Source organism: Megascapheus bottae, chromosome 31 (genome assembly GCF_031878675.1).
Source record: "Megascapheus bottae isolate mThoBot1 chromosome 31, mThoBot2.hap1, whole genome shotgun sequence".
NCBI lineage: Eukaryota > Metazoa > Chordata > Mammalia > Rodentia > Geomyidae > Megascapheus > Megascapheus bottae.
The window spans coordinates 3525329-3549907 of record NC_143539.1 but is presented as its reverse complement, the minus strand read 5'-3'; the positions used below and the strand labels follow the sequence as shown (position 1 = coordinate 3549907).

The 24579-nt window shown below is 50.7% G+C and overlaps 2 protein-coding genes across 4 annotated transcripts in view; one reads left to right on the top strand and one right to left on the bottom strand.

Annotated features, from left to right (window-relative positions):
• Positions 1–24579, bottom strand: part of LOC150043623 (calcium-binding protein 5-like) — a 50011-nt gene that overhangs the window by 1253 nt on the left and 24179 nt on the right. The gene's annotated exons all lie outside the window — the stretch shown is intronic.
• Positions 398–23609, top strand: LOC150043627 (cytosolic phospholipase A2 gamma-like). The gene is made up of 19 exons (XM_090321921.1): positions 398–416; positions 3163–3300; positions 6988–7011; positions 8266–8447; positions 9347–9517; positions 9701–9837; positions 12678–12867; positions 13816–13936; positions 15087–15227; positions 15932–15985; positions 16955–16975; positions 17428–17481; positions 17987–18118; positions 18854–19051; positions 20430–20525; positions 20934–21097; positions 21609–21780; positions 22441–22591; positions 23507–23609. The coding sequence occupies exons 1-19, from the start codon at positions 398–400 to the stop codon at positions 23526–23528; spliced, it is 2187 nt and encodes a 728-aa protein (XP_090178047.1). The 3' UTR covers positions 23529–23609.

The window sequence follows — 24579 nt, the reverse complement described above, 5'->3', positions numbered from 1 at the left end:
CTGTCTGGGGTTACAGCTGGGATTACAGGGGTGCGTGCTGGCGCCCGACCTTCACCAGCGCCCAGGTGAGGGTGGGAGGGTGTCCAGGCCAGGGTGTGGGTGGGCCCAGCCTAGTGCCCACCCCCCATGCCCATCAGCCTAGTACCCACCGTCCCCCCCTCCCCCGTGTCTGTGCTCTGCAGGTGGCTCACCTGTACCGGAAGCAGAGTCAGATCCAGAACCAGCTAGACTCTGACTCCAACTCCGACGTGAACCCCGAGGATTTCTACTAAGCTCAGGCTGCTCGGCATTAGCCTGGGCCTGGTGCCCATTTTCCCGTGCCCTCAGTAAACCACTGCTAGTCACCTGCAGTGTCCCCTCACTTCTTCCAGAACCTTCCACCTCTGCCGCTTGGGACATGGGGGCCCTGTCCTCCCGTGAGTGTGAACTCACAGTCCAGCTCAGGGTGGGTGAATCTACCTAGTTTGTAGTTAAGCCTCTTGGTACAAGGGAGAGGAATCATCTGGAAAAGCTTGTTTCCCCATGATGGCATCTCTGGGGCCTGCCCTGGCCTCCATCCATCTGCTGATGGGAAGGCAGATGGGAGTGGGGAGATGGGGGGCTTGTGGGGTTCCCCCAGCCTAGCCATCACCTCACACCTTATTCTCACTTAACACATGGGGCACTGACTGAGGCCCAGGGAGTAGCCAGGATTTGGTGTGGCCACAGATGCTACAGCCAGCTCCCTGTTCCACAGGGAGAGGTCACGTGATCCATTGTGTGGGGGTGATGGACAGGGTGGATGCGCCGTGGTGAAGCTGGTGGTGTGGATGAGGGGCCTAAGGAAGTATACCCGCTGATCACACTACATTCTAAAATGAATTCTATGACAAGGCCTCTCCCAAAGGCTCCCGGGAAATGATGGGAAGTGATCCCATCACTTGATTAAATCTGCCCCATTCCACGGAAAGCTGGGGGATGGGGAGCCACCTTATCTGCAAGTACTTGCTTGCTGGCCCAGCCTTTGGTCTAGCTGGAGGTAGACTGAGATTTGTCCCCAGTTGGTAACCTCAGGTTGGGATGGGCCCTGTCCTCCCCTCCTGGCTGCTGGAGATAGAGGTGGAGTCACAGCCGCTTCCTGGAAGTGAGATTCTGGAGGACGGACGTCCTGTCCTCCTCTTCCTTAGCCCTTATCAGCACCTGCCAGAGAGTGACTGAGCTGCTCTGGGCACTTTTTTTTTTTACCAGTCCTGGGTCTTGAACTCAGGGCCTGACCACTGTCCTTGGGCTTTCTCAAGGCTAGTGTTCTACCACTAGAGCCACAGCACCACTTCTAGCCTTTTTCTATGTATGCAGTACCAAGGAATTGAGCCTGGGTCTTCATGCATGCTAGGCAAGCACTCTACCACTAAGCCAAACTCCCAGCCCCTGGGCACTTTATTTTTCCTGTCAGTTGTGAGGCTTGAACTAGAAGCCTGGGTGCTATGGCTGAGCCCTCTCATTCAAGTCTAGTGCCACTTTGAGTCACAGCTCTATGTCCAGTTTTCTGGTGGTTAATTGGAGATGAGAGTTTCAAGGACTTTCTTGCCTAGCTTTGAAGCACAGTCCTCAGATCTCAGCCTCCTGAGTAGCTAGGATTACAGATCTCAGCTACCAGCTCCTGGTATACCTTGTCTTTTTTTTCTCTGCCTTTTCTGCCATTTTGGCGGTAAAAAAAATCTAGTGGGTTTTGGTTCTGGTTCTGGCCAATGGAGGGATGGCACTTCTTGCCCAATGGATATCCTTGCCTGAGATTCGATTCCAACCGAGGCCAAGGCCACTTTCCTCGGGTCCTGATTGTAAAGCCACATCCATATCTGAAATAAGAAGCCAAACTGATGGCTTCCCAGCAGGGGGAATATCCTCTCCTTTGGGGTTTGGAGAAAGCTAAGACTAGGGCCCAGAGCTGGTTGCACACAGTGTGTCCTGGAAAACTGAGCTTGGTGGAAGAAATCACTGCAACATGGCTGGCACTAAGGGGCTGGCTTCCAGGTGTGTGGCCACAGGTGTGAGTGACATGGGGTATTGTGTGATTTTAGAAGCACAAGTGGGTTCCATGGGCTTGCCATTTTGGGGGGCTGTCTGTGCTTGAAATGGTTGGCACCTGGGCCTCTGGTCCCCTTCCTGTAAAACCAAACTCCAAGATAGACTTGGGCCAGCTGGGTAGGGGGGTCCACTGGGCCTTTCTATCTTTTGCCACCTCTAGTGCCTCCTGTTGTGTGTGGGAGAATTCATTGGCTGGCAGACTAAAGCCAAAAGGGGAAAAGTTTAATTCACCCAAGATGAGACAGTGATAAGGTTTCCTGGTTTATTTACTTACTTTGTGTGTGTGTGTGTGTGTGTGTGTGTGTGTGTGTGCACGTGTGTGTGCTAGTCCTGGGGCATGAAATCAAGGCCTGGGCACTGACCCTGAGCTTTTTCTTTTTCCACTCAAGGCTAGTACTCTCCCACTTGCCACAGCTCCACTTCTGGCTTTTTTGATGGCTTGTGGAAGATGAGTCTAGGGAATAAACAAAAACTTCCAACTTCACTTTTGCCTGTTGTTGATTTAAAAAATCGCTAGTTTTCTGGGTAGGCAGGGCATTGCATGGCTGTCATGCCAGCAACATGGAGAGTGGAGATAGGGAGGTTGCAGTGTAATGCCAGCCCTGGGCAAAAAAAAGAAGAAAAAAAACAAGAACTTATCTGCAAAACAAGTGGAAACAGGATTGGGGCATAGCTTGGGTAATTTGCTTTTGAGCATGACTGAGAGGCCTGGAGTTCAAGTTCTGGGCTGGAAAAACAGTTTATACTTGAGTAACACCTGAACAATGTGCCCATAGATTTCCTGTGAACCACAAGTCTGTAATCCTTTCTTGGAAACTGATACCATTTCCATTTGTCAATATTTGTTCTAAACAAGCAGGCTTCCCTAACTTCTCTCCTTACCCTTCAAGAGTGTGGGGGCGGGGAGGGAGTGAGAGGGTGCCTGAGTTTGAACCTAGGGCCCTGGGCTGGCACTCTACCACTTGAACTGTACCGCCATTTAATAGCTTCATTTCTTTTGTTGGTTCATTGGAGAAAATGAATCTCAGACTTTCCTTCTGGGACTGGCTTCAAACTAAAATCCTGAGGTCTCAACCTCCTGTGTAGCTGGGATTACAGGTGTGAACCAGGCGCCTGACTCCAATGATGGTTTTAAATGTAGGGGCATCGTGATTGCCCTGAACATCCGGGAGTGGCGGGACAGCTGGCAGATCATTCCAAATCACATGGACAGTCACTCCCGGAGCGCCCTTGCTGGCGAGAAGAGGAGCAGAACCTCTCTCCCCCAGGGCTTGTGTGCCAAGGAAGGGGGGCGGGCAGGCAGGCAGAGACCCCCAATTCCCCAGCTCTTCCCAGCATCCTGTTTAGTGGCATCTGGTGGCTTGAAGCCCATGAGCGTTGACAACCCTAATGCCCTTACTAGGCAGAGTTGACAGCTTTTGGCACAGGTAGCCCCAGTCACTGTCCCCAACACACAACAGGAGGCAGGAGAGGTGGCGAAAGAAAGGCCCAGTGGACCCCTCACTCATCCACCCCAAATCTATCTTGGAAGTTGGTTTTACAGGAAGGGGACCAGAGGCCCAGGTTATCTTGGTCCCCATCTTTTGCATAAGTTACTTCTGATGGTTGGCAAACTTGCCGGTGGTCAAGGCCCTTTCCTTATCTTAAAGTTCTGGTTTCTCAGTGAGTTGCCAGCAACTTTCCAGCTGAGCCTTGGGTGTAGTTGCCCTGTTCTAATTGTTCAGGGATTTCTCGAGAAAGTCCTCATTTTGGGGGCTTGAACTCTGGGCCTAGGTGTTGTCCCAGAGCTCTTCAGCTCAAGGTTATTGCCCTATCCTTGAGCCAGGCCCCATTTCCCATTTTCTAGAGGTTAATTGGAGATAAGTCTCAGATCCTCTTGTGCCCGGGCTGGCTTTGAACCATGAAACTCGGATCTCAGTCTCCTGAGTAGCTAAGATTACAGGCATGAGCCCTCCATGCCTGGCTAGAGAAAGTTCTCTTTGACTGTGGATTCACTTTAAATCGTTGGTGTGGGATGATTGACCCAGGGAGTGCAGGAAGGGAAGGTTCAGAAAATGGAGGTGAGCACCAGGATTCTCTCGTGACAAATTAAAAAAAAAAAGCACCTATTAGGTGTCCAAGGTGGCAGAATCATGGTGACATTTCCATACATGAATCCGTTGTCCCATGCTCAGAGATCAGGCTTCCTCACAGCCTTCTTCCTTAAAACAATTCCAGCAGACACCAGTGACACCCCTGTCGTCCCAGTTACTCAAAAGACTGAGATCTAAGAATGGTGGTTCAAATCCAGCCCAGGTAGGAAAGTCTGTAAGCCTCATCTCCAATGAACTGCCAAAACAAAAAGTGGAGCCAGAGCTCAAATGGCAGAGCACTAAAAAGTGCTCCAGAGAACAAAACAAAAAACAACTCAGACAGCACCTAGGCCCTGAGTTCAAACCCCATAACAAAAACGACCAATAGGTTTCATTGTCCTGTTTTCATACACAAATATAAATCTCTGTGCCCATATGTAAATATGGACCTCTCTTACCCCTGCTTTGGCCTTCTCCCTTTCCCTTTATCTTCCCCCAACAGGCCGCAGTTACAATCATGCTTATATATCTACAGATCTAGATAGATATTTCCACGTATCTAGATAAGTGTAAGCATTACTATGTATGTCTTTTAGGTCTAGATTTTACAAATGACTGAATCTATGCAGTGTTTGGCTTTATCTCACTCATGATAATGATCTGTGGTATCCATTTTCCTGCCAATAACAAAACTTCCCTCTCTTTATGGCTGTGTGATATTCCAAGGTATAGTTGTCCCATTTTGAGAAAGAGATTCTTCCCCCGTCATTCCTCCTCTCCTGTCTGGACCTGACAAACCTGGTCATAACAGCAGATGAGATAAATGCAAAGGAAGAGGTGGATGGTAGATGGGGAGCTTGGAAACCTCCAGAAGTCAGGTGTGGCTTGTGTCCCCTGACCCTGGCATGGTGAGGAAACCATCATGTGCAAAGCTGTGGGACAGACCAATGCTTTCTCCTGTAACACAAACATTTCCATGCTGAGTTTGGGCCAGAATAAGGAGGAAGAGAGAGAAGAGGGAAGAAAGAGAGGTCACAGAATAAACGTCTAAGAAGAAAGGCCAGATATGGTGATGCACTCAGGAGGCAGAGGCAAGAGGATCATGAGTTCCAGGGCAGTCTCCCCGCACCACTCACCCCCCACCCCAAAAAAGGAGAGAGCCCTTGGGTGAAGGGGGAAAATGCATGCTGTATTGATGATTCCCTGCCATGTGCTGGCAGCTCCTGGTCAGGTTCCACATTGTTCTAGTTGGACACCGCAGTCGTCTTTTTTCATCCTGTTTCCCCAATGGAGTTGAACTGAAATTCAGGGGGCTGGTGGGCCAGCTTGCTGGTGCATGCCCACTTGTTCTCAGGGTTGCACTGCAGACAGGAAAACAAAGTGGAGGCACAGAGAGGTGGCAGGAGAGGAGGAGGATGAGGAAGGAGGAGGTAGGAGGACAGAGGAACACAAGGTACTGAATGCTTCCAAAATCACACAAGTATACAACAGACCCTTACAATCCATCAGTGTAGTTTCAAAGAAGCCACCATCGAGGATCAACTGTGCATGCGCAGTAATGCAGATGCTTGATTGACGGTTCCCAGAATGCCACCCAACCTTCAAAATATGCTTATCTCTTCAATTAACCACACAGTATGCCCTGTTGGGGCTTGTATTGTGTGTGTGTGTGTGTGTGTGTGTGTGTGTGTGTGTGTGTGTGTACGTGCTCAACAGACTCAGGGCTTGAACTCAGAGCCTGGGCTCTGTCCCTGAGCTTCCTCACCCAAAGCCAGCACTCTGCTATTTGAGCCACATCTCTGGACTTCTGGAGAGTCTCATGGACTATCCTGTCAAGCTGGCCTTGAACTACAATCTTCAGATCTCAGCCTCCTGTAGCCTAGCTTTTATCTTCCTATTTGGACACGATTTTCTCCAGCATAGGCAGCTTTTCCAAAAATCAAAGGCAGGGAAATGTGTAGCAGATCACACAATTTAAACCAATTTCTGGCAACTCAGAATTGACAGTGCACCCATGGATACCTGACAGGTGTGGTTTGGAAATTGGATTTTTTTTAACCTCCCTTGGTCAAAACCACATGAAATAAATTTCTGGTGTGGGGCAGACTTCCTGGATTGGCAGGCAAATTTGAATGGAAGAGGTGAAGAGACGTGACATGGAGAAGTGGAACAGAAAAAGTGTGATGAAGAGTCAGGTACCAGGAGCTCATGCCTATAATCCCAGCTACTCGGGAGCCTGAAATCTGAGGATCACAGTTCCAAGCCAGCCTGGGCAGAAAAGTCTGTTATACTCTTATCTCCAGTGAACCAAAAGTGTTGCTGTGACTCAAAGTAAGTGGTAGAGCACTGGCCTTGAGAAAACAAAAACAAACAAACAGAAAAACAAGAAAACAAGAGCTTACGGACAATACCCAAGCCCCAAGTTTGCCCCATAACCACTCCCCCTCAAAAAAAAAAAAAAAACCCACCAGCAACATCAGTTTGATGTGCCAGATGTTGCCAATTGTTGTGGTTGGCACTCAGAATTAAATCCAAGGCTGTGTCTTTTAAACACACAGATATAAGGTAGATGCTTTCCAGGAGCTAGACCCACTGAGGACACCATGTCAGGGAACCACACCCAAAGGCCCAACTTGTGCCAGAGGTGATAAGGAAAAAAAAAAAAGCTAATCTTTCACCACTTCTCCCCCTCCCCAGAGGCTGGGTTCCAGGCTACTTCCTTTAAATCTCCTATATAAACTGCACTTGACAGGGCTGGCCCGCTCACCTGAAGGGACCCACGCCTTAGCGCCCCACCAGACCGTGCTCCTGGTTGCTCCTTTGTATCTCTGCCCCACTCCGCCTCACTCAGGACTGCAGGGGGACCCCCAGCATCGTAAGTAACCAAATCTCCTCATCAAAATTCCCCTGGCCTCTTTTGTCATTGGCGATCTGATGTAAGCACAGACTTCAGGCAGTGGGTCCCCTGGTGGGGAAGGAGGGGGGTGGGCTTGGGTGCCAGCTAAATGGATCAAGATGATTCTGGAGGTGCCATTCTCAACAGGTACTGCTATAGGAATGGATGGCAGGATAAATGGATAAAGGCCAGGGCCAGGAACTTGGCCTAGAGGTAGAGTGCTTGCCTAGCGTGCACGAAGATCTGGGTTTGATTCCTTGGTACCACATACATAGAAAAAAAAGCCAGAAATGGTGCTGAGGCTCAAGTGGTAGAGCTCTACCCTTGAGGAAAAGAACCCAAGGACAGTGCTCAGGCCCTGAGTCCAAACCCAGGACTGTCAATAAAATTTTAAAAATAGGATAAAGGCCGTCATAAAATATGGGTTTCTTCTTCTTTTGTTCGTGGAACTTGAACTCAGACCTCATGGTTCCCGCTTAGCTTTTTTTGTGCTCTAGGCACAAGTCTTGTGTGAGCCACAAGTCCCGCTTGTGGCATTTTGGTGGCTCACTGGAGATCAGAGTCCCATGGACTTTCCTGTCTGGGGAGGCTGTGAACCATGCTTCTCAGGTCTCACCCTCCTGAGCTACTGGGACTACAGGCATGAGCACCAGCGCTCAGCAGGATGTGTGTTGGGGGGTGGGGATCCTTTGCCCCCTGCTACTCACCTATGATGGATGGTAACTCCTTCCCCAGAGTTAATTCTGTCCTGCAGAATGCTGGCTCTTTCATCTGGCCTCTCCCAGAGAAGGGGGAAGAGCACTGAGGAGACTGAATACCTGGGAAGCTTGGAGATGTCCCACTGTCAGCTCCCTTGCCCCCAGCCAGTCTCTTAGCAGTGACCCCCAGGACATTGGGCCATCCCAAGCTCTGACAAAGATGAAGAGCTTCACTATAGACTAATCGGTTGGAGGGCAGGAATCACAGCCAACCCTAGAAGTTCTGTTCTCCATCGAATCAGGCCTAGGGGGTGGGGGACAAAGAGAAGGGCACACAGCTGGACTGGATGATCTGCTCAGTATTGGCCATTGTCCCTTAGCTTAGCCTTGATCCCTGAGACAGCCATAAGACCAGGGATAAATTAGAGGGGACCTAGGACCTCTGAATGGGGAGAGAGGTCAGGTGACAAGAATGACACCACAGCTAATCCAAACCCAGGAAACCAGACAGCCAGTTCTTCCATGGGGTTTCCAGAAAGCAAGCCCAAGGCCTCCTTCTGTTCTCCCTCACCCCAGGCCGCCACTCGGGGCTGGGCCAAGCTGAAGGGTTACCTGCTTTGTTGCAGCCAGGAAGGGCAACGATTAAACTACGATAAGCCGAAGAGATTGGGAAGCCACAAGCCTATCCCCCAAATCACTGATGTCCACATATACAAGGTGAGCCACATGTGTGACCTCAGTTTTTACAGCCATAGCTGGGGGGGGGGAGGGAGGGGGCTCCGGAATTTGAACTCAAGGCCTGGACGCTGTCCCTGAGCTTTTCACTCAAGGCTTGCGCTCTACCACTTGAGCCATACCTCCACGTCTGGCTTTTGGCTGGTTAACTGGAGATAAAAGTCTCATGGACTTTCCTGCCAGGGCTTACATGGAACCTAATACTCAAATCTCAGCCTCTTGAGTCGCTGGGATTCCAGGCATGAGACACTGGCTCCCCACTTGCCTAATTTTTTTTTTTTGCCAGTCCTGGGCTTGAGCTCAGGGCCTGAGCACTGTCCTTGGACTTTCTCAAGGCTAGAGCTCTACCACTTGAGCCTCAGCACCACTTCCGGCTTTTTTCTATGCATGTGGTACCTAGGAATCGAACCCAGGTCTTCATGCATGCGAGGCAAGCACTTTAACCACTAGGCAAACTCTCGCCCCATTGCCTAATTTTTTTTAAAGGTGGTGAAGTGGGGTTTGAACTCAGAGCCTCATGCTCACTACACAGGTGCTTTACTGCTCAGCCACACTCGGGCCATTTTGGCACTGGTTATTCTTTTGTGGGTCATGGAGCTTGAACTCTGGGCCTGGGCACTGCTCCTGAGCTCTTCAGCTCAAGGCTCCCTCCCTACCCCTTGAGCCAAGCCCCACTTCCTGTTTTCTAAAGGTTAATTGAAGATAGGACTTTCCGATTCTTTTGGGCCCTGGCTGGCTTTGAACCTTGATCCCCAGATCTCAACCTCCTGAGTAGCTAGGATGACAGGCGTGAGCCACCGCACCTGGCTGGTTTTGCCTGGGCTGCTCTCCAAATAGGATTCTCTCCCGCCCACCCCCGGCCTCCCAAATGGCGCCCCTAGACAGCAGGCACAGCTGCCTCTCACTGCACACTGTCTTGTTTCTGCTTTGCCTTGGGAAGTTCTCAAGATGGCCTCACTCTGGAGGGACGTGAAAAAGAGAAGGCATGTGTGGAGACACGCAGCCACCGGGTGTTGGCAGCTTTGAAATGTAATGGCATCCAGGCCACTCAGGTAAGGGATAGGGGAAGATATCCTGGGGGTTCCCCTATCGTTCCCCAGGATCTGAAGCCTCAGTTGAGCCAAGGGAGGGCAGGGAGCACAGCCAAAGCATGCAGGACTCTGTCCTGAGCACGGCCTGGGAGATCCTAGACTCTCACGTGGGTCCTTCTCACTGTCTCCCTTTCGAATGCCCAGGCTCCCGCCGTCGCCCTGCTGGGCTCGGGTGGCGGAATGCGGGCACACATCGCCTTTCTCGGGGTCCTGAGTGAGTTGGAAGATCTCGGCCTATTAGACGCCATCATGTACCTGGCCGGGGTCTCAGGCTCCACCTGGTAAGTGCTGAGTTTCCAGAGCTGAAAGTGAAGAGTATTTTCCTAACCTCAAACTGACCGTGAGCCAGGCACCAGTAACTCACGCCTGCAAACCCCAGCTTCTCAGGAGGCTGAGGTCTGAGGATCATAGTTCAAAGCCAGCCCATGGGCAGGTAAGTCCAAGAGACTCTTATTGCCAGTGGACCACCAGAGAGCCAGGAAGTGGAGCTGTAGTTCAAGTGGTAGAGTTGCCAGCTTTGAACCAAAACTCAGGGACAATACCCAGGGCCTGAGTTCAAGCCTAGCCTGCCAAAAAAGCAGGAAGGAAGGAAGGAAGGAAGGAGGCAGGCAGGGAGGGAGGGAGGGAGGGAGGGAGCGAGCGATGGAGGGATACCAAATGACTGATATCCCTTCTGCTTCCTTTTTTAGTAAATATACATATATTAGTAAATCTATATTAGTAATCGTGTGTGTGTGCGTGTGTGTGCGTGTGTGTGTGTGTGTGTGTGTGTGTGTGTGTGTGTGTGTTGAGATAAATAGTCTTGTGGACTTTCCTGCCGAGGGTGGCCATAAACCTCAGTCTTCCGATCTCAGCCTCCTGAGGTGCTGGGATGACAGGCGTGAGCCCAGCTCTCAGCACGGCCTTCCTTCTTAACTACCAGTGTAGAGGCAGGAGCCACTGGAGGGACGGAATCGTATGATTCCAGATTGCTCCCTAATGTTTGGAGCTGAGGTGGCTCTGCCAACCTCCATGACCCCAGAAAACTGCAGGAGTGCCTGTGTCCAGAGCCACCTCGCCCCTCAGGTTTGAGTTTCTTCTGCTCTTTCTACCATTATCTCTGTGAACCATTAACCTCACCCAACTCAAAAGTCAGATGTGCCAAGATTGATTAGCAATGTCTGCCCTGGGTGTGGATTCGATTCACAGGCGGGGAAGACCTTTGGCCCCTGTTATCCTGGGACTTTGGAATGGGGATATATCTTTAGTAGGCTGAATTGAAACACCATGTCCCCAAGCCTGGAATTGTGTTCCAATCAGCTAGACAGACAGTGAACTCAACCCAGGGAAGGCCAAGACTCCAAGAGGTCAGCTAGGGTTCCTGTGCTTTGTAGCAGACTCCCCCCTGACACAAGAAAGAGGGGGTACGGGGAGTGCCTGGTTCCTGGAAGAGCTCCTCCGTGCCTCCTGGTGGTGATGATAATGGCAGGGACACACTTGGTTCTAAAAAAGGCAACAATCTTGGTTGAGGAGCTGCTAAATGGTTTCAGGAGGGGAGATAGTCACACAAAGTTGAAATCAAGTCCAGACATCCCCCCATCTCCAGGGGAGGACAGCAAAAGGAGCTGGAGCTGCAGTCCAGTCCCCAGTGACAGGGATTGAGGCCACCATGTCTGGGTCACAAAACCACTCAAGCTGGGCACTGTAGCTCGTGCCTGTAATCCCAGCTACATCTCAGCAGGTTGATATATGAGGATCATGGTTCAAGGCCAATAGGGTAGGAAAATCCCTGAGACACTTACCTCTACTAAACTATCACAGGAAAGGGGGAAAAAAGCTAGAAGTGGAGCTGAGGCTCAAGTGGCTAAAGCACCAGCCTTAAATGAAGAAGCTCATAGACAGTACCCAGGCCCCAGGATTCACACACACACACACACACACACACACACACACACACACACACACACACACGGCAGGCCTTCAACCCAATAGTTTTATTCAGTTCCTGGAGCCATCTTCTGTCTGTCTGTGTGTGATTTTAGAAGCCCACAGCTGTTTCTTTGGCTTCTGCTGCTTCTAGACTGGAACTTAAATTCAGAACTATTCCAGATTCTTGATGTTTAATTGCAGGCAAGAATCTCAGGGACATCCCTGCCGGGACTGGCTTTGAACTGTGATCTCAGCCTGCTGAGTGGCTGGGATTACGGGTGCTAGGATTACAGGGAGGAGCTGTGGACGCCTGGCTTTGCCAGCTGTGATTTTACTGACCAGTACAAACGTAAACAGCACTCCGTAGGCAGTCACTGGAGTTTCCAAAATCCTTGTGCACCTTCTACATAGGGTGCGGCAAGAGAGTCCGTTAGAAGCCTTGTTCTCAGCCGCCCCCCCCCACCATACCCCGACAAATACAGCAATGGTGGACCAACTGGAAACAAGCCCTGTTCAGCTTCTGTCCTTCCTGTGTGAGGCCGGGAAAGTTGCTCAACCACTCTGGGCCTCTCTAAAATGGAGGGTGAGCTTTCCTTCTTTTTTTTTTTTTGCCAGTCCTGGGCTTTAACTCAAGACCTGAGCAATATCCTTGGGTTTTCTCAGGGCTAGTGCTCCACCATTTGAGCCACAGCACCACTTGTGGTTTTTTCTATGTATGTGGTGCCTAGGAATCAAACCCAGGTCTTTGTGCATGCTAGGCAAGCACTCTACCACTAGGCCACACTCCCAGCCCCCAGCTTCCCCCTCTCTATCTTGGTTGGCTGTGAAGACCAGGTGATGATCACATCTCTTTTATTATCTTTTATTTGTCATATCTCTTGTCTAGAAAAATAGCAACAAAAACTTGGCTCTTAAGAGTCATTCATTCTGGCTTTGCTCTCTCTTTCCCCTCTGCTTATAAAATGGAAGACTCATTCTGGCTTCAGTCCTCCTCTGACTTTTATTGTAAATTGAGTTAATTCATGTCCTCATGCTGCTTCCCTTTCCTGACCTCCTCCTTCCACACCTCTGATCTCCTTCTGAGAGTAAAAGAAGCTCTCACACTTGTGAGTCTATTTCTCAGCCCAGGGCAGACATTACTATTCAGTCTGGACACATTTTCCAGGCAGAAATAATCACATCGACCTCCCCATACTTTCTCCCCTCCCCCCAGGGCCATGTCTTCATTTTACAGCAGCCATGGGGACATCGCCCAGGTCGAGATGGATCTGAAACAGCGATTTGAGCAGCAGGAGTGGAATTGGCCAGACAGCCTGCAGAAAGCCGTCAAGTCATCCAGATTCACTAATTACTCTCTCACTGACTTCTGGGCTTACCTAGTTGTCTCCAGACAGAGCCGCGAGGTAAGTTACTCCTGGCTGAGCAGGCCTGGCTGAGGTCTTCACCACCATTTCCCTTGAAGACGCCCCCTAAGCATCTGGCTTACAATGTTCTCTCTTTTCCTTCCCAGTCTCTCTCTTCTCTTCCTCTCTCTGATCTCTCAGTTTTGTTTTGTTTTGTCAGCCCTTCGGCTTGAGCTCTAGGCCTAGACGCTGTCCCTGAGTTCTTTGTTTTCAAGGCTAGTGCTCTACCACTGTGAGCCACAGTTTCCCTTCTGGTTTCCTGGTGGCTCATTGGAGCTATGAGGTTGTGCAAGGAGGTGGGGTTGACGTTAAGCTTTTATTGTGTCTGAGCAAGGAGACAAAGATTATGTTAGATTGCCAGAGGGAAGGTGACTCCAGGTTCGGGCAGAAAATGGTAAATATACACAAGAATAATTGACTGTCTTATGGTTAGAGGGCAGAGGGGAGCGATCTGCTTCCAAGGTTTCAAGCTAACGATTGATGGATGCATTCATTTTTGCTAGTCTGGATCACTGCCTCTTAGCTTTTTTTTTTTCTCAAGGCTAGCACTCTACCACTTGAGCACTTGAGCCACAGGCCCATTTCCAGCTTTTTGTGTGTATGTCGTGCTGAGGAATCGAACACGGGGCTTCATGCATGCTAGGCAAGCACTCTACCACTAGGCCATCCCTCAAGCTTTTTAATGTTCACACAGCCCTATATCTGTCTTGCCTTGACTGTTCTGCCTTCTCAGGATGCAGTTCTCAAAGCCTTCTGCCATTCCAACCTCTTAACCCTTTCCTGGTCTCACAGCCAGGCCTCAGACTTCCCTACAGGGTAGGCCCACAATGGAATGGTTAAGGCCAGACGTAGGTCAGACTGCCCCGCCCGCATCAAGCATGTCCAGCCAAGCATGTGCTGGGATTGTAGAGTGGAGGTCAGCCCCTCACTCCTCATCTCCTTCCACAGTTCCAGGACTCCTGCCTGTCCAGCCTGCAGGAAGACGTAGAGGCAGGGAAGCTGCCCTACCCCATATTTGCAGCCATTGATAATGACCTTCAGGATGAATGGGTGAAGGAAAAAACCAAGTGTAAGTGAAAATCTGGAGAGGGCCCGGGAGGAAAGGAGGAGGGGGTAGGCAAGAGTATGTGCTGACTGTCCCGTGAGGGAGCCAGGAGAAAGACGAGTCCCAGAAATCACCGAAGGATACAGGCTGAGGGTGTTTGCATTGACAGAAGTACAAGATGGTGTGCTTGAGAGACAGCCCAAAGTGTGTGTGTGTGTGTGTGTGTGTGTGTGTGTGTGTGTGTGTGTGTGTGTGCTGGGACTTGAATTCAGACTCTGGGCACTGTCCCTGTGCTTTAATGCTCAAGGCCGATACTCTATCACTTGAGCCACAGCTCTACTTCCAGCTTTTTGCTGGATCATTGGTGATAGAGTCTTATGGAGCCAGGCATGGTGGCTCACGTTTGTAACCCTAGCTGCTGGGAAAGCTGAGATCTGAGGATCAAGGTTCAAAGCCAGCCTGGACACTAAAGAACGTTAGACTCTTATCTCCAATGAACCTCTAGAAAATGGGAAGCAAGGCTGTGGCTCCAGGGCTATGGCAGCAGGCTTGGGCTGAAGAGCTCAGGGACAGTGCCCAGGCCCAGAGTTCAAGCCCCATGACAAAAAAAAAATGTCTTATAGACTTTCCTGCCTAGGCTGGTCTTGAACCATGATCCTTAGATCTAAGCCTCTAAGTAGATAGGATGACAGGCATTGAACCCCAACACCTAGCTGCCCTACTCATTTTTTAAGCCATCTTCCTGCATATTTCCAGTAACCTGCTGGAAAGTGAATGAGCTCCAGCAAGGTGATGAAAGGCGTTTGGCAGTTGGGAGAGGAGATACCTAGATTATTATTGTTATTAATTATTATTTTTTGGTTCGGTCTTGAGGCTTGAACTCTGGGCACTGCCCCTGAGCTCTTCAGCTCATGGCTACAGCCCTACCACTTAAGCTACTTGCTCTACTTCCGGTGGTTCATTGGAGGTAGGAGTCTCATAGACTTTTCTGCCTCAGCTGGCTTTGAACCACGATCCTTAGATCTCAGCCCCCTGATTAGCAAGGATTGAAGGAGTGAGCCACTGGCGCCTGGCTCCACATTATTTTTGAGACACACAGGCTGTCACAATTCCATCTTCCTGAGTACCTGCTGTGATTCTGAGCTCCTGCTTATACTAACTAACCCTCCCCCAGATTCCTGGTTCGAGTTCACTCCTCACCATGCTGGCTACCCCGCCCTTGGGGCCTATATCCCCATCACCCAGTTTGGAAGCAAGTTCCAGAATGGAAAGCTGAGTACACCTGAGTGTGAACGAGACCTTTCCTTCCTGAGAGGTCAGTACTGAGATCAGACGGGGTGCCGTGGGGGCGGGAAATAGAGGTGTCCACATCCTTTCTCTCCTCCACCCACACTAAAGGTCCAGCTCTACACAGGTCCTTCATTGCTAAGGTAGAGAACCTTCCAATTCCTCAGTCTCCCCAAGGCCTCCTTGATGTGACTTTTATTTATTTATTTACTTACTTACTTTTGATTGGTTGTAGGGATTGAACTCCGGGCCTGGACGCTGTCCCTGAGCTCTTCAGCTCAAGGCTAGCACTCTACCACTTGAGTGGTTAATTGGAGATAAGAGTCTCCCAGTCTTTTGTGCCAGGGCTGACATTGAACCACAACCCTCAGATCTCAACCTCCTGAGTAGCTAGGTTTACAGGCATGAGCCACCACGCCCAGCTTGATGTGACTTTATGTATTTATTTATTTATGCATTTATTGGTGTCAGTCCAGTGGCTCAATCTCTGGGTCTGGGTGCTGTCTCTCTGAGCTCATTTTTGCTCAAAGCTACCAAACTCCACCATTGGAGTCACAGCTCCACTTCTGGATTTTTTTTTCGTGATTAATCAAAGATGAGTCTCACAGACTTTTCCTGCCTGGACTGGCTTTGAACCAATGACCATGATCCTCACTTCACAGCCTCTTGAGTAGCTAGGATCACAGGCATAAACCGATAGAGCTTTCGTGTTTATTTCTGTTTTCTCTGCAGGTTTATGGGGAAGTGCTGTAGCTAATTCAAATGAAAATAAGAAATTTATATGGGGTGAGTCTTGGGAAAAGAGAAAGCAGCACCTAGAGAGATTTGGTGCCAAGAATGTTGCCATATCCCATACCTGGCAGAAGAGGGTCTCTTTCCTGCCTTAGTTGGAGCAGCCATGAGGGATGTGTGGTGGCCCAGAGTACAGGCTTGTGGTGGCAGATCATGGGAATTCTGTCTCTTCTGCTTGGTTCCTTAACCTCTCCGTACTTCTGTCTCTGCACAGAGAGATAACAAGTAGTGATTCTGAGAATTTGGTGACTTAGTTCCTCCATGGCTTGTATTGGACAGAGCCCAGGAGATAAGAATACTAACTGGTAGATTCAAGGTGCTTGGACTGCAGCCTGGCACAAGTAATAGCTCATTGAATGCTAACTTAGTAATACTAACCACTGGGAAGAGCTGACACACTTAGCTGTTTGCTGGTGAAGGGATACTTCCTTGTGGACCTCATGTACCCTTTCTCTTCCTTTGCCTTTCCATTCTTTTCCCCTTCTCTCTCCTCTCTTTTCCCTTTCCCCTCTCTTCTCCACCCTCCCCCACTTGCCTACTGAGACAGAATCTCATTCTTCTAGCCCAGGCTGGCCTCAAACTCACCATCCTCCTGCTTCAGCTTCCTGAGTGCTGGGATTAAAGGCATGCACTACCACACTTGCTTTAGCATTGTTCTTCCGTCTGTTTCATCTCGCTCCCTCCTGGCCCCCACTTCCCTCGTGGATGTGCCTCAGCTCGCTCTCTTGACTTTGCAGTGATTGCCGATTCTCGTGGTATAAATGTGGCTGCCGCTGACCATTTCGAGTTCACAGGGGCAGGTCCACTCAAGGCAGGGTGGGAAGAAAAGCCCAAGGTTAGGTCATAGAGCCACGAGATCAATATATTTGGCTAGAGGTGTTTGTAGTTATTGGAATATTGGGGTGCATGGTTTGGGGGCTGTTCTGTGCACCTCAACGTTCTCGTGCCTCCCTTCTCTTGCAGATGAGATTTCTAAACTGAAAGGTAAGTTGTGACCATCAAGTCGGTCCTGAAACGGTAAGTGTCCCAAGCCAGCCACTGTCCTCTCAGTGTCCCTGGAGGCCACTCACAGTGCTGTCTGCTGCCCCCCAAATGGTGGTCCTGCTTCTCACCCTGTGTGCACAGACACAGCTCTGACATGGGCCATTGTCTTTGATGGAGGCAAGGCGGGGGAAAGGGGTGGTGCAGGGAGCCCTGTGCCCTCTTCACAGGACCACGCTAATTATCCCAGGAGCAGCTTGGCCAAACAACACAATCACCTACCTTAAAAATAGCCACTGCCAATAAGTCAATCCAAGGCCAGGCAGCATGGTGGGCGGCTGCACCCACTCTGAGTTCTCATTCCTGGTGCACGCTCTGCCCCTCAGCCTCTTTGTGAGTTTGGGTCATTGTGAAAATGACTGATGGAAAGGGATTTGTTTGTTTGTTTTGGACAGGTCTGAAACGCAAAGATGATGTAAATACAAGAAGAGCTTTATACAGCAGCCCAGGTTGGGAAAGGACCCGGGCTCTCCCTGCTCAGTCTCCCTAGTGACAGGGTTCCCCAGATGCAAACAGGACGGGAGTGAGGGGGGAATGGGTCAAGGGTGAGAGGAGGAGGAGAGGAGGGGAAAGGTGGGAAGGGGTTTGAGGGGAAAAGGGGTGAGAGGAAGAGGAAGATGTTGGGCAGGGTTGAGGAGTGGAGGGGAAGCCTGGGCAGGGGTGAGGGGAAGAAGGAAATGTTGGCAGGGGTGAGGGCTGGAGGGGAACCTGGGCAGGGGTGAGTGCCCAGCCTGGTTCTGAGAGCTCTGATCTACTCGGGGGAGGTTGCTAGATTCTGGTCTTGGCCAAGACATTACTGGGCTGGGAGGAGGCAGCCTTCTTGGCCACTTCCCTACACTGTTTCAGATGGAGCCAGGTGGAGTATGCCCCAGGATGTGCCCAGAGCAGGTACAAGGGTGCAGATGTGCTGGACTCCTCCTGTCCTCACATGGAGAACCTCTTCTGTCTGATCAGGGATGGATAGAGAAGAGCCTGACCTGGAAAGTTTGCTCCTGGACATGCTGATGGCTTACATAGAAGACCCAAAGGCCCCAGGCCTGGAGGAGAAGCTCCAGGCTCTGAAGCAGGCCCTGGAGGCTGACACAGGTTTGTGCACTGGCCTGAGATCATGGAGGCTGAGGGGCGGGGGGCAATGGAGATGGCAGGGGAAGGAAGGCATGGTCTGAGGGTGACCCAAAGAGAAAGCATAAATACCAAAACAGAGGGCTGGGGGCGTGGCTGGGGTGTGGCTTATGCCCACTGGCCTTTTCGAAAAATCCTCCACATCTCTGCCTCCTGAGTAGCTGAGATTACATGCCTGAGGCCCTCAGCCTGGCTGATTTTTTTCTTTAAATTTGTGGAGCATCCTTAGTCAAAGCCATATATAATTGACCTGTGACTAAGGTGGGCTTGCTGCATTGGTTTTAGACCATGGTTGCTACATCTTAGCCATACCAGAGCTGTGTGACCTCTGGCAATGTGACTTCACTTCTCTGTGCCCCTATAGTTCTCCACCTGTAAATGGGAAAGAACCCAGAGACCCTTCTGGAAAGGTGGCCATGAAGCTAGCTGCTGAAAAGTGGGTGGGGCCTGTGTGCCCACTGGAGCTGCTCCATGGGAGAGTCTAGAGGCCAAGGGGCAGGCAGGGGAGAGAGCAAGTCCAGAGTGGGAAGGAAACTTCCACGCTAGGGTCACCAGCAGGCAGAGGGAAGTGGTGGTGGGAAGAGGGCCTGAGGAAGAGCTGGGGCGTCATGGAAGATGAAGGAGAGCAGGCTGGGTGAAGGTTGGAGGGGGTGACTGGATCCCAGTCCATCCCCAACCATCTGGGTTTCTTGGGGACAGAGGTGTACGGACCTGTGTGCAGGGAACTGGAGGAGACGATCCCAAAGTGGAAGGCCATGTCTGAGGAGGAGCAAAGCCAGTTCCTGTGGTTCCTGGCAGACTCACTCACGTTGCAAACACAGCCTGAGGAGACTTTGCAAATGCAGCCTGAGGAGACTGTTGAATACAGTCTGATGTCTGTGGGCTCTTCCATGTTGGGTGAGTGCCCCACCCCCACCATCCTCCTCCCTCCCCTCCCCCAGCCCCTAGCCCTGTGGGGGAGGGGAGGCTGCTAGGGGTGACCACCTGTCCCCTTTAGTGTGTGCGCCATATTTGGACTTGAACTCATGGCTATCACTGAGCACTCTCGCTCAAGGCTAGCCCTCTACCACTTTGAGCCACAGCCACATATCCAGGTTTTTGGTGGTTCATTGGAAAGAAGAGTCTCATGGATTTTCCTGCCCAAGCTGGCTTTGAACCTCAATCCTGAGATCTCAGCCTCCAGAGTAGCTAGGATTACAGGCATGAGCCTCCAGGCCTCTGCCCAGCTCTATGTACCCACTGAGGCAGGCGCATACGAGGCCAGCCCCACTTGGGCCAAACTGATCGACAAAGGAGAGGGAAGTTTGGAGAGTGACTGGTCCAGATGACCAGATGACGGACAGCAGAGACAGCCTTTCCTGATGAGCACTGCCTGTCGTCCTCACCCCGCCCCTCCCAACCTCTGAGTCGCCCTTAAAAACCAGGCAAAGGCTCTGTGCCTGAGAAGACACACAGGCAAAGCTCTTCCTGCCAGCCAATGCCCACCGCTCCCTGCAGAAATACCAGTTGACTTTTCTGGGATCTGATTTCAGGAATGAGTCCAAAGTTTGTTGGATTTTTTTGCTTGTTTGTGTGTTTGGTGGCTCTGGGGTTTGAACTCAGGAAGAGTTCAGTGCTCTATCATTCCTAACCCTAACCCTGAATATCACTGACCCCACACCCCAGACTAACTGATATTTTCTCAGGGTCTAGGATGTGTCGTCTTGGGTCAAGGCTAGCTTGTCCTGAGGCCTCTTTTCTTGACACTCAGTTATCTGGTAACCATATCCCTGAACCTTCTGTACCCTTATCTTCCCCTCTACCCAGTCTTGCTCCCCAGTCCTCTTGGATTGGGGCCACTACTTTTTTCTTTTTCCTTTTTTTTTGCCAGTCCTGGGGCTTGAACTCAGGGGCTGGGCACTGTCCCTGTGCTCCTTTTGCTCAAGGCTAATGCTCTACCACTTAAGCCAGAGCACCACTTACTGCTTGTTTTTTCTGAATCGTTTATTGAGGATAAGAGTCTCACAGACTTCCCAAACTAAGATTCTCAGATCTCCACTCCTGAGTAGCTAGGATTGTTGGCATGAGCCACGCATTGCCCAGCTCAGGACCACATTCTTAAGTTACAATCAGATTATATTTTTCTACTTACAGGTGCCATGTCCACATCTAAGTTTTTCCCCACTCCCACCCCTGTATTTCAGAGATTTCCCCAAAGGCCTTGGGGTATGGGGTTGGGGGTTGAGGAGATATTTAACCCATGACACTCACCTTTGACCTCTCCATTCCTCCTCAGAAAGATTGTCACAGATGTCATCTTTTCTGAAAAAAACCACGATGTGCATTTTGAAATGGGAATGGGGGACAATTTACAACTTCCTCCATGCATCTGGTGAGGAATTCTTCTTCCTGTCAATGGTTTTAGATTGAGGCAGGGTCTTGGGGGCGTCTAGGCAGCAGGGCCCCTTTGATGGGCTTGAATGGAGTAACTTCTCTGAAGAGTGGGGTTGGTTAATAGAGACATGAGGCTTCATTGACATTGATTGATAGTGTCAGGAAAGACCCAGTCCCCAGAGAGTGGGTGGTTCCTGACCTTGGAGAAGTCCAAATCCCTGAAAGGTGGGTGGTTCCTGACCTTGGAGAGGCCTAAGCCCACCCCACACCCTACTTGTCTTACCACATTTCTGGCTGGGTAGGAAGCTGTTTGGCTCTGTTTGTGCACACAGCTGTTCATTTATATCCGGTCTCCAGTCTTAGCCCAGGACTTGGGGTGCAGAATCACCAAGATACTTCCTCTTAGGCTCCAAGAATGACAAGACGGTGGAGAAAATGTGCAGGCGGAATGTCATTCACTTGGTGGATGCTGGCTTGGCCATCAACAGTGCCTACCCCCTCGTCCTGCCCCCTGCACGAGACGTCCAGCTCATCCTCTCCTTCGACTTCAGTGCTGGTGACCCTTTTGAGGTAAGAGAGAACAGCCTGAGAAGGGCCTGGAGTGTTGAGCCTGGGTAGAGGAAGAGGCCAGTGGAGAGGTGGCGACTGGAAGCCCCAGAAAGCAAACCACTCATTGTCTGAAGGAGTCTTGATGCCAACACCCAATAGCCCAAACCTAAATCCAGCCAGCCAGGCTCTCCCTGGATGCCTCCTTCTGGCAGGAGTTGTGCCACTGTGGGGGTTCCACCTCTGTACCCATGGTAGTTTAGTTTATCTTTAATCAGTGTTGCCTACCACACTTCTCTGCTCCCTGGAAATGATCAGTCCCTGGTCCCCAGGCCCAGGCTTTGGACACTCAGCATTGTCCCACGAAACATGGGGGATGTGTTCTACTGTAAGAAACACAAACCCCATGTTACATCCCACCCTCCCCCGACTCTGCTGGGCATCTCAATTCTTTCCCTGAGCCTCTAGTAGGGGCTGCAGGCATCAGACTTGAGGGAGGACCCCTGGCTCAGGTCCTCATGGCCCCCTCTTGCAGACTGTTCTAGCCACGGCTGACTATTGTGAGCGGCATGGGATTCCCTTCCCCTCCGTGGACAAGGCTAAGCTGGAGAAATGTGCCACCACCCCTGACAGCTGCTACATCTTCAAAGGGGACACTGGACCCACTGTGATGCATTTCCCCCTCTTTAACTTGTGCAACTGTAAAGGTGAGGAGATACAGGAAGAAGAAATACAACACCTGCTATATAGAGCTGTATTCTACATCAGGGACATCTGGTCAACCTTCAACGTGTGATGGTCAAGAGAACAGAAAGTTTTCTACCTTCTATTTACACATATTTGGTCCCAGACCTATATATTTCTTCTGCCTATTGTTGTGTCCCTGCTCTTTAAGGGACTGTCTTGTACCCCCACAAAAATTTCGTATCTGGCCCCTTCCACCTGGGCATCTTCAAGTGTAAGGTTTCAAGTGAGTAGCTGAAAGCAGAGGCCCAGTCTCCATTGCAGGTGCTCCTCCCATCCCGTGCCTCCAGGCCCCTGTGGCCTCTGCCCCTCCAGACTCCTAGAGACCCCCAGGAGGAGATGAGCATGTCTAAGGTCACCTTTTATGTCATGTGTATTTCTGGACCACCTGCTGTGTCTATCATAGTTAACTGATTCTCAACAGACTATCATAGAAGTTAGGTTCACCCCTCAGGTGAGCTTGAGTTAGGAATGTAGAGCTAGAGTCACAATAGAAGTTTGATTTGCAAAGTACAGGCCAGCTGGATTTGGTCCTCAGAACTATTTGCAAGTCCCGGGTAGAAATGGACACCATTGGTCTGTACTCAGGAGACATTGTCTGTCCCACTTTAACTCTAATGTAGATGATATTGAGACTTGGAGAAAGAACTATGGCACGTTCAAAATCTCTGACACCTACTCGCTGGAGCTGGTGAAGGATCTCTTGGACAAAGCCAAAGAGAATGTGCGGATCAACAAGCAGATAATCCTTGACACCATCAAGGAGATGGTGGGGTAGGTGTGAGTCCCCAGTGGCTCTGATCCCTGTGCTCAAAATGAGGAGGGGTCATCTGTTCATCTGTCAAAGGAGAACTTGTTTGCTTGGATGTGTGTGTGTGTGTGTGTGAGTGTGTGTGTGTGTGTGTGTGCGCGCGCGCGTGTGCGCATGTGTGCTGTTCCTGGGGCTTGAACTCAGCACCTGAGGTTTTTTTTTTCTTTTTTGAAAAACTTCAACCTGACACTGTGCCACTCGAGCCACAGCTCCACTTGCAGCTTTTTGCTGGTTCACTGGAGATAGGGTTTCAAGGACTTTCCTGCCTGGTCTGGCTTTCAACTACAATGCTCGGCTCTTAGCCTTCTGAATAGCTAGAATGACAGGAATAAGCCACCAGCGCTGGGCTTCGTTTGCTCTTGTGCCAGTACTGAGGTTTGGGGTTTTGAACTCACAGAGCTTTGGGTTTGGGGTTTGGGTTTTCTCTTTTTGTTGTTGTTCAATACAGGAGCTCTTCCACTTGAGCCACACCTCCATGTTGGCTGATTCCTATTTCTCCACAGTAATGGGAGTTGAACTCAGAGCCTCACAGGTTTTACCACTCCAGCCATGGCCACAGTCACTGTAGATGTGGTTTTCACATAGGGTCTTAGCCCTTTGGGCTGTCTTGCTTTCAGCATCCTAAATTCAAGCCCCAGTTCCAACATGTACACACACACACACACACACACACACACACACACACACACACACACACACACACACAAACCAAGCAAAAGGACTTATTTATATATGAGTATGCGTGTATGTGTATGTGTGAGTGCAAATTGGTATGAGCATTTGCCTAGCATATTTGATTGACTTGGTTTCCTCCCCAGAACCATCCCCACCCCCAAAACGTCCTTTGAAGTTCTTTTTCTTCCTTTCTTCCTCCCCAGATCCTGCTCAGAGTCATCCTAACCCCTCCCAGCAGCAATGTAAGAGCATCTGGGCCCTGGAGCTCTGATTCAGACTTCCCATCCCCCTCCCAAGTCCAGACCCACCCCCTCCTCCCAAAGCCAGAGCCTCCTCCCTCTCCCAAACCCATCTGCCCTCCCAAACCCAGCTCCCCTCTCCCTTCAAAACCCAGAGCCCCTTCCTCCTCAAAAAACAAGACCCCTCCCCCACTCAGACTCCCCCAGCCCAGCTCCCCTCCTTCTCCCAAGTCCAGACTCTTCTCCCTCCCTCCCAAATCGAATACCACCCCATCCCCCAGTCCTACCTTCCTCTGCTGTCAGGATGCTGTGACAAGCTTGGTGAAAACCTAATTAAAGCTAGTTCATAATCTTCATTCCTCTGGAGATCTGTGGTGGTGTTTTCTTTTCATTCGCCTAGATTTCCCACCTGTGGAACTTACTAGCTTCATGCTGGACCGGCTTCAGTGCCCAGGCCATGTGCTTTTGTGCTGGCTGGCCATGGCTGCAGCCTGGCTGAGCTCCTGCTCCCACCACTCTGCTGCAGTGAGGGAATGAAACGGAGGAGTCAGAGTTGCACAGAATCAGGAGAAAAGATGTTCAAGACCCTTGGTCCAGAAAGTCGACTGTTATGAAGACACAGGCCGGAGCCCACCCCAGGCTCTGCTTCCTGTGTCACCACGTGACCCACGGCTCCCACCAAGGCCTCATCCAACATGAGGACCCTTGATAGGGTGGCTCCCTCAGACACTGAGCAGGGGTGTCTCCACAAGCTGTGTTAACCACCTCCTCGGGCAGCACCCCTGCTGGCCTCCCATGGAGTTCTACCTCAGAGAGGATCCAAGCTCCCAGCACTGAAACCATGTCCAGAGCACAGTACCCTCAGTACCACACCATACACTATACACCATGGCAATGTGGATCCTTCCAGAGACCCCCCCCACACCACATCACCCATCTGTGCTTCATCCCCTACCTTCCTCTGTCACCTCGCTCTTCCCTCTAAATCATCCAGGAAGACCAGCAGGGAAGCTGGGTTAGCAGTGGCTCACACCTCT

Excerpts from the sequence above, each read along its gene's own strand:
- LOC150043627 (XM_090321921.1), top strand. Across the intron at positions 17,482-17,986 it reads AGCTTTATACAGCAGCCCAG|GGATGGATAGAGAAGAGCCT; the intron begins GTTGGGAAAGGA and ends CTGTCTGATCAG. Across the intron at positions 21,781-22,440 it reads TAACTTGTGCAACTGTAAAG|ATGATATTGAGACTTGGAGA; the intron begins GTGAGGAGATAC and ends ACTCTAATGTAG.